Source organism: Colletotrichum godetiae (assembly GCF_030913485.1).
Source record: "Colletotrichum godetiae strain CBS 193.32 chromosome Unknown BDP55scaffold_38, whole genome shotgun sequence".
NCBI lineage: Eukaryota > Fungi > Ascomycota > Sordariomycetes > Glomerellales > Glomerellaceae > Colletotrichum > Colletotrichum godetiae.
The window spans coordinates 365,095-376,217 of NW_026851286.1; the positions used below are offsets into that span (position 1 = coordinate 365,095).

Genomic DNA, 11,123 nt, shown 5'->3' on the forward strand with positions numbered 1-11,123 from the left:
TTGTAGACTACTAGACACACAATCAGGCATTGGATGCTTTCGCTGAGGTGAGAGGTACATCACCTGCGAAGAAGTACAAGCAGAGGTACCTCAGACTCAGAGTAGTGGTTTGACGGGCCCGTTCAGACGTCCAATGTGCAGCTGGGTGGCCCGTCGCCCATCTCCACACATTGGCTGCATTCCCAATCCCAAGCCTTCCGGGCCTCTCTAAAGTCTCGCTTTCTCCCAAGCCCGCGAAAGCCCCTCGAACCCCTTTACTTGGAGTTTTGTTTCCCATTTCCCACTTCCTCCCGGTGCAACATCGCGAATCGACGCCGAAACCCCTACAAGGCCGAACTCAATCTTGAGTCAACCACCAGCTTCTATCGATTGTCGATAACCCCCTGGTTGCATCCTCATTACTCGACGGGAACGCATTGCTAAGACACGCAGCGGCACTTGCCGGCCGGTTTCGAGTTCGAGTCGCCGAGTCCACAATCCCGCCGTCCACCGATCCGACCGTTGATCACCCCAAAAACTCCACGCAGCAATCAGCAGGCCAGCTGGGGTAAGCGAGCAGAAATACGAAAAGAAAAGGACCCCTCGCGCGCGCATGGAGTGATTGCCCATCGCTCGCACCGGAGCAGACAACAACATATACACGACGCCAAATACACCACCCAAACCATCCCGCATCCGCGCCGCTCTACCGCGAAACTCTCCTAGCAAGTCCAACAACACCAACCAGCTCAACCCCGTCCCGTCCCGCGAAGAAGAGGGGGAGAGGCTTTTTGGAGGACAGAGGAGACAGCTTTAAACAGAGTATCCGTCGAACCCGACAACCACCGCAGCCATGTCTTCCTCCGCGAGCGGCTTCCTCGGCCGCTCGACTAGCAACAACTCCAACATGCGAGGTTTGGTGCAATTCATCGCCGATTTGAGAAACGCAAGAGCTAGGGAGCTGGAAGAGAAGAGAATCAATAAGGAGCTGGCCAACATTCGGTGAGCACGCACCTCCCGGGATGTCATGCTGCGCTGTCTCGCGACAAAGTGCTAACAAGAGGTTCTACGTGCAGACAAAAGTTCAAAGGTACGGGTCCATTGCGACGGTCGGTCGCTGCGAGGCTCATGTGCTAACTCCTTTGCAGATGGAAATCTGAGCGGTTATCACAAGAAGAAATACGTGTGCAAGGTACGGACTGTTCTGGGCCGCATTGGCTAATGTCTCGTGCTGACAATCAACGAAGCTCCTCTACATCTACATCCTCGGATGGAACGTCGACTTTGGCCATCTCGAGGCCGTCAACCTCATCTCGGCGAACAAATACTCGGAGAAGCAGATTGGATACCTCGCCATGACCCTGTTCCTTCACGAAAAGCACGAGCTGCTACATCTGGTCGTCAACAGTATACGGAAGGACTTGCTGGACCATAATGAGCTGTTCAACTGCCTGGCTCTCCATGCAATTGCCAACGTAGGTGGCAGGGAAATGGGAGAGGCCCTGAGCGGAGAGGTCCACAGGCTTCTGATTTCGCCGTACGTTCGGTCAACCCCCTGATTAACAAGCCAGTGACTAACAGCAGCGATATAGAACATCCAAGGCGTTCGTGAAGAAGAAGGCTTCGCTCACACTCCTCCGTCTATACCGCAAGAACCCCGATATTGTCCAGCCACAATGGGCCGAGCGCATAATATCGCTTTTGGATGACGTGGACGTCGGAGTGGCTCTGTCCGTCACATCTCTGGTCATGGCTCTTGCCCAGGATAATGCGAATGCGTACAAGGGAGCATACGCCAAGGCCACAGCAAGGATAAAGAGGATAGTGATTGATGGGGAGTACACTCCGGACTACCTTTACTACAAGGTTCCTTGCCCCTGGCTCCAGGTCAAGCTTCTGCGTCTGCTGCAGTACTTTCCTCCTTCAGGTGAGTTGCACAAGGCACTGCTTCTCAACTACCACGTACTGACTGCCACAGATGACACTCACGTCCGTGAGATGATCCGAGAGTCTTTGCAGAAGATTCTGAATCTCGCAATGGAGCAGACGAAGAATGTTCAGCAAAACAACGCACAGAATGCTGTGCTCTTCGAGGCCATCAACCTCATCATTCACTTGGATAACGAGCAGGCTCTGCTGAAGCAAATCTCATCTCGCCTGGGACGATTCCTGACATCAAGGGAAACCAACGTTCGATACTTGGGTTTGGAGGCAATGACACACCTGGCAGCCCGCATCGAGACCCTGGAACCGATCAAGCAGCACCAGGACGTCATTCTCGGCTCACTCAAGGACAGAGATATCAGTGTGCGGAGGAAAGGTCTCGACCTTCTCTACAGCATGTGCGACTCGTCTAATGCCCAGGTCATCGTTGGCGAACTTCTCCACTACCTCCAGAACGCCGATTTCGCCATAAGAGAGGAGATGGTGTTGAAGATTGCCATTTTGACTGAACGTTATGCTACTGACGTCCAATGGTATGTGGATATCTCACTGCGTCTGATTGCCATGGCTGGTGATCACGTCAGCGACGAGGTGTGGCAGCGTGTCATACAAATTGTGACGAACAACGAGGAGCTGCAGGTCTATGCGGCTCAGCACTCCTTGCAGTACGTCAAGTCGGACCATTGCCACGAGACCCTGGTCAAGATCGGAGCCTATATCTTGGGCGAGTTCGGCCATCTTATCGCCGATCAGCCCAAATGCAGTCCCATTGAGCAGTTCATGGCTCTTCAGAGCAAGGTTGCCGCCTGCTCATCAAGTACAAGGGCTATGATTCTCTCATGTTATGTCAAATTTGTCAACCTCTTCCCCGAAATCAAGCCCCAACTTCTCAAAGCATTCCAGGTCTTCAGCCACACGCTCGACTCTGAACTTCAGCAGAGAGCATGCGAGTACCTGACGCTCGCCACACTGCCGACAGACGACCTTCTTCGCACTGTATGCGACGAAATGCCGCCATTCTCCGAACGACAATCTGCACTGCTTGCCAGAGTGCATCAGAAGCATGCCAACACTAGCGATAAGAGGACTTGGATTGTCGGTGGCAAGGATGCGAACGCAGATGTGGCAGAGATGAAGATGGCCAAGGAGGGAGGTCTCAAGCGGACCTTCAGCACAAACACGAACGGTCACTCACACGCGGCCAATGGAGGCACGAACGGAACGAATGGCCACGGCCATGGTGTCAACGATTTGGCTGGCCTGGACATGAACAACCTCGGACCTGCCGAACCAAAGACGAAGGCACCGAACTTGGCAAGCGCAGCTCACTTGTCTCCTAACTGGGAGGTTGGCTACAACAAACTTGTTCTCAAGGGCGAAGGCGTGCTGTACGAGGATGGTCAGATTCAAGTCGGTGTGCGTGCCGAGTACAGAGGTCAGATGGCGTGTCTGATCCTGTACTTCAAGAACAAGACCCCCACGGCGCTGGGGTCATTCACCACAACGCTGGATCTCGACGAAAATGAGAAGGGCAAGCTTACATGGGACGTGAAGAATCTGCCGGAGAGCACAATCTATCAGAACGGGCAGTCTCAGCAGGTCATCATGTTTGAGTCGAAGAGGGTTTTTGATAAGAGCCCGACGATACGCGTCAGCTACCTTGCTGGTGCCTTGCAGGCTGTTACCCTTAAGCTCCCCATTACCGCACACAAGTTTATGGACCCCGCAGATCTCACCGCCGACGACTTCTTCAGGCGCTGGAAGCAGATTGGCGGCGCTCCTCGTGAGGCCCAAGCAATCTTTGGTCTGGCACCTGGCAAGTCGGATAGAGAGTTGAACGAGTTCTTCGTACGGCAGACGGTCGAGGGCTTCCGATGGCGTGTCCTGGACGGTGTCGACCCCAACGCGAAGAACTTTGTCGGTGCTAGTGTCTTGCACACCTCGGAGGCGGGCAAATTTGGTTGCTTGATGCGTCTTGAGCCGAACTACGGAACCAAGGTTTGTTTACCCCTGAAACCCACAATGAGAAAGATTGATTACTGACTCTGCCTAGATGATTCGTCTCACGATCCGCGCTACAGACGAGAGCGTCCCCGCTGTCCTCCTGAAGATTATGCAGGACCGTCTCGCCGCTGGCTTCACGCCAGAAAAGTTTCAAGCCCCGACACCATCCGAGATATCGGACGCATTTAGCAATATTCTGGTTACATAGCGCAAAGAAAAGCAGGCAGGCAGTCCACCACCACCGTTGTAATACACATTCTCACACACAAACAAAAACCACTTTCTTCGTAATGACACATACCCCACAACCCTTTCTACCTTAGTCCATTCCCCCCTTTTTTTTCCCTGTGTGCCTTGCTGTCATCTCTTGTTTTTGGTTTTTGAGTGTGGCTTTTGTTTTATATTTGCATGGCAAAGCTACCAGGGTTGGCGTCGGGAGGCATCGTGGTAGCAGTCGTTCCCTTGTAAGGTAGTTGAAGATGCTCCTTTTAGGGGTGGGAAGGTGATGTTGTTGGGGGACTTAATGAAAAGTATATGTTTGTCAAGATTGATATCCATGATGTATCTCTTGCCTGTGATATGGGGCTTTTTGTTTGACTTGATTCTGAAAAAGATTATCCAAACTACTTGTGCGTAACGCCAGCCTCGCCATATAAGACCATTTTGAGGTCACTCATGTACCCGAGGAATGGCAGGAAACGCACGAAGCGAGGCTTGAATCTGTGGCGGGCTGGATTTGCCGTTGGGGTTCGCAAGACTGACTTCCTGAAGGGCTGCCGAAGCCCCATCGTACGAACTGTGTTCGGCTACAAGGCGGGAGTCGGTTGATGATACCAATGATCAAACTTTTGACCTTCGGTCATATCGGAACGACCTCTTACTTCTTCTCGACGCCGCTTCATTGCCCACCATTGCGCCGAGCCGGTCTTCAACTTCTCAATCGAAGCCTATTTTATCAGCAATCGGAACCTTGAGCGAACTGTTTACCTCACCTACAGTGTTCAAACGTTTGAAAGCTTTAAGTTCCTCGTCGCTCAGCTTGTCCCATGGAACTGTCTGTCCTTTGAGGATTTTTCCCGAATCACATATTGACTCTTTAAGACCGTTCAGTAGTTTCAGGAGTTGGCGTTGAATGTGAGATGCGTTGCGCAGATGATGGTCTAGGTAGCCTCCATCCATCTCAGTGACGTCGCAAGTGTTGAAGTCTGCGTGCCACTTTTTCAACTGGAATAGATCGCTTTTGAGACTCGGAAGGTTAGTTACGACAGAAGGTCCTTCGTTATGCGGACGCCATAATCTCATCAACTATTCGAAAGAGATAATGGCTTGGAAGGCGACTTCTTCAATAACCGACGCCATAATGAGACGCCAGTCTGTTGTGGAGAGAAGCGGGTTCGTATGTCTTTGATTTTGTATGATGTTGGATCAGTTTTGTAAGAATAGCTGGCGTCCCGCCAAGGGTGGTGGATCGAGATGCTCGCTGAGACTCGTCAGGTTAGTCCTTGAATGGGAACTAAGAGACATGTATATCTCTTTCAGAAGTCAACAATTAACCCTACAGCTCAGAGATACGTCCATGGACGTCTAGAACGGGGTTCAAAGAGTACGATGAAAGTCAGTGCCCCATGAAGGACAGGGACGCTGTCGCTGTGGCACCTTGAAGATAATGGGCAACGCGACCGGACTATTGGAGGTTATCATGAAGGCCTCCTTCGATTGATTAATCAGGTATTTCCCCGCATTGACGAGAAAAGCGCCACGTCAGGCTGATCTATCGTAGCTGGGCGCTTATCTCCCCTCAATGTGCAAATGATAGAGAGGGGTGGCATGATGGGCTGGCATATTACGGCCATGAATTTGAAAGGCTAGACCTTAAAGCTTTGGTGATCTTCAAGGCTTCGGACCAGAATTGAAAGTTGTCCGGCATCGAGGTGGTGGGCGTGGTCCTCGGTACCATACCGCTCCTTATATCGGCATTGGAGCATTATCGACACGGCGCCTCGGCGATACGAATTTGACGTAGGTATGACAGAGAACTCAAAAGCCTAATCACCGACCTCGAGAATGAAAGAATCAGGCTTCAAGATGTGAGGGAGAAGCTTCCGACTGGCATTGTCCCGGATTCTAGGGTCGATCACATGGTTAATGACCCATTTGGTCTTTCGTGGCACGAGGATTCCGTTCGCAAGATGATTGAAGACAGACTGTTGAACCTGAAGTCTTATCAGATCCTACTAGAAAAGGTCGGAGAGATCAAATTGGCCATCGAAGACATATCAAAGTCGATCGATCTGCCGCTGAATGACGAGGTAGGGACAAGTCTTATGTTTCAAGGGGATTCACGTGCTCACTCTCACCCAGCATATTCCATCGAACAGCGTACCTTTGGCTACAGCGCTGAAATACGTCATGTTCGTTATCGGAAAGTCAACGTATACGGGATCAATGGTAATCATAGAGGACAATATTACCGATATTGAGTCGCTGGTCGATCGAAGCATCGAAATGGTCCCAGAAGAGCATCACGAACGTGAGGCAGAACCATGCAGCTAGTTCACGAACTGGCAGGAAGAGTACACCGAGCGCTACTGTCCAGTTTCCCAGGCAGTTGCTCGCATGAAATATATCTGCAAGTTATGCCGCAGGCACTTGGGAAAATAGCTCGCCGTAGTGACGAGATCCTACGGGAGATTGAGGTTACTATGTCCATGAATTTCGGCATAGCTGACCAGGCTGCCGGGTTCCATCAAGGGTCTATGTGGGAAGAGATTGTTATCCGCTACCATCAACTCAAAATGGCTCAAGGCTCAGTCGTTACCGACAGACCAGCGGGTAATGACTTCCTCCAGGCTGCTCTGGACTCTGATATAGTCACAAGTCGCGATATCTTGTTTTTGAGGAAGGACTCTTTACTTCGTTACAGCGACACTTTTGTCATGGCTACCCTACCCGAAATGGACGGAAGATTAGTGGAACAAATGACGCCCTCACTCGGTTGTCGCAATGAAGCGTTGGTCTCACTCGGTATTCTACTCGCGAGGAGCTCGGTTGCGGAAGAACCATGGAGTCGAAGCGCAATGACGACGAAAAAGGCAATGCTCGGCGACTCACGGCTGATGTGCGATAGACTGACGGCGTATCGAGTGCTGCGTCACGAGCTGGGAAGTTCAAGTTATGCCAACGCGGTTAGATGCTGCATCGAGAAAGAGTTCAATCGAGAACACCTGGACTTGACTGATCAGGACTTCCGGCAAGAGGTGTATGAACGAGTTGTGAGACCGATGGAGGACGAGAAGTACGGATATGTTTAATGGATAATCCAATGATACTTGGCAGAGATACTTGTCAAGCTCAATTCTGGGACAAACTGCTTAGGGGAATGTGGCATGTCTTCCATGCTATGAGTATTTGGCCTTGGGGTAGGTACTTGGTGATAATGCTCGCAATTAGGTAGATTCTTCGTCAACTGAACAAGAATAGTCGAGGAGACAACAGAGATTAAACTTGCGTTCATATCATGCCTTCCCCGAGCCCCCCGTTACAATGCTTCCCAGTGAATCACTGATGGATTAAGCTGGATGGGAGCTTTACCACCGTGGGGAAGTCTGATGAGCCTGACAACAAGGTTTGCTTGGTCCGTGCCCAACAAAAGCTCATATCCGACTTCAGAATAGCCAAAACAACTAACTCATTTAAAACTCCAACAACCCAAAACAAAAAAATTTGATGTGGTAGATGTCATAAAAGCAAAAGAAATGACCCCCACCCGATTTGAACGGATAACCTTTCGATGGCATCTCGAGATGTTTCGATCTGGAGTCGAACGCGCTACCGTTGCGCCAGAGGGCCAGATGCTGGTTGTTGGAAGTCCGAGCAAAAATGCCGCATATGAATCGTGCAGAAGGCGCAGCTTGCGGCCTCGGAATCGGAGTGCTGCCCGTGTGCGGGGCCCAGCTCCACCTGAGCCACAGAACGCCCCAGTTCGGCCACAACCTTAACCACCACGTGGGCGCAACAACTCGACGTCGAGGACGACGAACGGATATTCTTCAACAAACGGAGACTCACAAAGTGGGCTGACTGCTTGTAGGTTGAATTGACAAGGCATGCTGCCGACATATCCGTCATCTCCACAGGTTCGTCGGAGACACGGGGAGTTGCCAAAGCTCTTTGCGAACCAGCCACCGTGTATGTGTGTCCAGGCCATTTCGACCCGAATGGCATTTCCAGAGCCAAACTTCAGCCTGAACAACTTGTGATAGCGGGTGATCGGCAACCCATCTCGATTTCGATTAGTATCACAAGCGCTTAATCCGCCGTCGGTTGATTGACTTGATTGTGATGTGCGGTTTGGGCTCCAGCGATTTGAGTTGCCCGCATCGGAGCTCGATTACCCTCTTCGGCAGGCGGCAAGAAAAGTGCCCTGGCACGATCTCCAAGCGACTCCAAAATTCCAAGCCTCGGTCGCCATGCACTGTCAGCAGCGACCATCCTGGCCTGGCACTTGGGCGGCTTGTCAATTATGCTTTTGCTGGTTGGCGGGATTGCCCGTTGAATGCCCGAACCGACAACCTCTAACTTCGCAATGGCAAAATGCTGAAACGAAGGACTTTGACGGGTTGCTTCAGCTTCCTCTTTCGGCGAGTTGCTTGAACGACGACGATGATTATTAGTTTCTCTTATGTGGAGGTCGCCGGTAGCCGAAGCCGCCGTATCTAATGGACTGGCTGTGTTATCGCAGTTGTTCATCACATGCATTGCGAATACGCTCAAAGAAAGAAAAGTTTACAAAAGGTTTATGTATTACGGAGCCATCATCAGAGAGCTTCAAAAGCCCTCGCTCCTCAGTAAGACTAAGATATTTGCATGAAGTCATCCACGAGGCCAGCTAAGTGGCTAGCCTCACAATTAAATAATAATCATCATTCCCAGTCAACTTCTCCCGGAGCTCTTCACAAATGCGTGGAAAGTCGTGCGAAAAACCCCTCTTATAAGACAGCCTTGCCGAGGTTGGTGTTGAAGTTGGCATCCTTCATGGGCACATTGGCGCTGCCAAAGTCGGTGTTCGTGAGCGCGGTGCGCGCGGCGTCGGTCAAGGACTCCCACGCGATGAGGGGCTGCTGGCCGCCGACGTCGCTGGTGAAGATCATCTGGTGGTTGACGGGCCAGACACTCTGGTAGCCGATGCGGGGGCTGGTGCCGGTGTAGTCGATGCCCGATGTCTTGGTGTCGTACTCGCCGTGCGCGGAGACGGCGACGCCGAGGACGGTGGCCGAGGTCGATGCGGCGGATAGCCAGACGACGGCGTTCTCCCAGTCGTGGCGGTGGCCCAGGCCGGAGGAGGGCGAGTCCTTGGGCATGTAGTAGGAGTACATGATGGCATATGCGCCGTTGTAGGAGGCGCCGCGGGCGTAGACTTGGCCGGTGCTGGAGGAGCATCCCCCGTTTGAAGAGCCGGATGTGGCGAGGCCGCCGCTGTGGATTGGGGGTTAGAGAAGAGAACAAAGTGAGATGTTTCTCAAGTGAGTGAGATGAGCTTACCCAGTATCACCTGCAGCGTTCACGGCAGGGAAGGGCACGCAACCGTTGAAGACCTTCAGGTAGGGCTTGTACTTGAGATACAAGGTGCCAACGGTGCCTGAGGGGACGGTCTCGGGGAAGCCAACAACGGCATCATGGGCGATGACGGCGCGGCGCTCGAGGGGAGCGGCGGTGACGGAGCCGGCAGCGGCAGCGAGCCACGCAGCAAGACGGAAGAGGGAAGGCGCCATTGTGAACGGGAGGTGTGATTAGATGTGAAGAGGTGGCGAGAGAGATGTGAGGTGAAGAGGTACTAGATAAGTGCCTCTCAGATGAACCGGGAGATCGTCTCTAAATATGTGTATCCGATGTCTGAAACTGTCACGACTGCAGATGACGGCTGTGACGTGGGGAATCTGACTCGGCCAAGGGGAGAAGGAGACTGGCAAAACTTGGATGTTGTGATAGACCAGGCCTTGTTCCTGCGTCCGATCAGCGTCGTCTTGCATCTTATAGGTTCCCCCGGACGGACAACTCTCGTGTCTTCTTGGTCCTCTCACGACAAGCCATTCATCCACGCGGGCAAGAAAGAAGGTGTCAGCAAGGGGCCACAGTACCAGGGCGAAGGAGCCAATATCCCACAAAGCTCATCATCTCCGAGGCTACGGTGCCCCCCTTCTAGATGCTAGATGGTAAATCATTCGAGCATCTGAGCTTGTCTACGGCCTCTTGACCCCGCCCGTGGCATGGCATTGCGACGCAATTGGGCCATGTGAGGTCTGTAAGGACAAGGGACAAATGCCGCGTGCCGGTGCTAGTAGCCCGAGCCCCCTCACAGCTTCAGGTTCTACCGTTCTCTACTGCGTATAACAGGACCCTTGGAAGAGACAAACGGTCGATGTCGTGGAGTTAGGGAACCACTACGGCCAGCTGCCCGTTGGGGGCCGCAAAGGAGAAGGTGGTTGGAGGGAAACTGAAGAAACAGGGGAGGGGTGGTCCTGTAGCGTTACAGGGTCACACTTGAAGGTGCCGAGCTGATCCCTGTCATGGTTCCTGGATCTGGCATCTTGTCCGCCGCCAGTGGGAGACCATGTAACCTCGATAATCCCCTCCAGTCACTTTTCCACCCCCGCTCGAGACGTCAAGTGCCATCAATGCTTCTTGGGGGGTTTTTTGGGGACAACGCTTTGGCGGTGACCGGAAAATCCACGCCGATAATGATATTGAGTTGAGAGTTGTGGAGTAAAATGAGTCCACGTTTCTTCCGACTGAGGGGAACTCATTACTTGGCTCGGCCGAGTAGGATGGATCGAGAACAGTTGAAGATTTATTGATGACAATATCGATGACTTCGCATATCGAGAATGACGACAATTGACGAATGGCATGAACATCGCTTAAACCCAGCCCGCCTGCTCAGCCGCAATACGCGGGTAACGTTATGCGCCTTGCGGGGAAAGATTTCGCCACTTGTGCGGTGATCTCAGCAGGTCAGAACAGAGAGAAACTGGGTTTGCCTTTGGCGACTCAGCGAGTCGTAGTGCCGCGCTGAGTGATTGACCGTTTTACAACGGTTTCGACAGACGCTGGGAACTCGCCGTACCCGACGAGGTTTGTTGGACAACGACTCGTGGCAGCGAGGGATATATGTCGACAGATCGTATAGGTGGAGTCGC

General features: G+C 52.4%; 5 protein-coding genes and 1 non-coding gene across 6 annotated transcripts; 2 read left to right on the forward strand and 4 right to left on the reverse strand.

The window, feature by feature from the left end:
- Positions 1-832: 832 nt before the first annotated feature.
- On the forward strand, positions 833-4,135 carry BDP55DRAFT_558506 (adaptin N terminal region-domain-containing protein; the record flags this gene model as incomplete). The annotated part of the gene is made up of 7 exons (XM_060569809.1): positions 833-981; positions 1,056-1,069; positions 1,128-1,171; positions 1,227-1,516; positions 1,572-1,906; positions 1,958-3,921; positions 3,977-4,135. 7 exons carry the CDS (start codon positions 833-835, stop codon positions 4,133-4,135), a joined length of 2,955 nt encoding a protein of 984 aa, XP_060426484.1.
- Positions 4,136-4,816: 681 nt separating this feature from the next.
- On the reverse strand, positions 4,817-5,229 carry BDP55DRAFT_750586 (uncharacterized protein; the record flags this gene model as incomplete). Its single annotated transcript, XM_060580618.1, has 1 exon — positions 4,817-5,229. One exon carries the CDS (start codon positions 5,227-5,229, stop codon positions 4,864-4,866), a length of 366 nt encoding a protein of 121 aa, XP_060426485.1. The 3' UTR covers positions 4,817-4,863.
- An 836-nt stretch (positions 5,230-6,065) lies between these two features.
- Positions 6,066-7,428, forward strand: BDP55DRAFT_750593 (uncharacterized protein; the record flags this gene model as incomplete). The annotated part of the gene is made up of 3 exons (XM_060580619.1): positions 6,066-6,236; positions 6,289-6,457; positions 6,532-7,428. 3 exons carry the CDS (start codon positions 6,066-6,068, stop codon positions 7,236-7,238), a joined length of 1,047 nt encoding a protein of 348 aa, XP_060426486.1. The 3' UTR covers positions 7,239-7,428.
- A 255-nt stretch (positions 7,429-7,683) lies between these two features.
- BDP55DRAFT_t257 lies at positions 7,684-7,776 on the reverse strand. Its single transcript has one exon. It is a non-coding gene; the product is annotated as a tRNA-Trp (tRNA).
- A 459-nt stretch (positions 7,777-8,235) lies between these two features.
- Positions 8,236-8,685, reverse strand: BDP55DRAFT_634984 (uncharacterized protein; the record flags this gene model as incomplete). The annotated part of the gene is made up of 1 exon (XM_060572732.1): positions 8,236-8,685. One exon carries the CDS (start codon positions 8,683-8,685, stop codon positions 8,236-8,238), a length of 450 nt encoding a protein of 149 aa, XP_060426487.1.
- Positions 8,686-8,915: 230 nt separating this feature from the next.
- On the reverse strand, positions 8,916-9,698 carry BDP55DRAFT_558350 (necrosis inducing protein; the record flags this gene model as incomplete). Its single annotated transcript, XM_060569794.1, has 2 exons — positions 8,916-9,402; positions 9,469-9,698. The coding sequence occupies 2 exons, from the start codon at positions 9,696-9,698 to the stop codon at positions 8,916-8,918; spliced, it is 717 nt and encodes a 238-aa protein (XP_060426488.1).
- Positions 9,699-11,123: the final 1,425 nt, after the last annotated feature.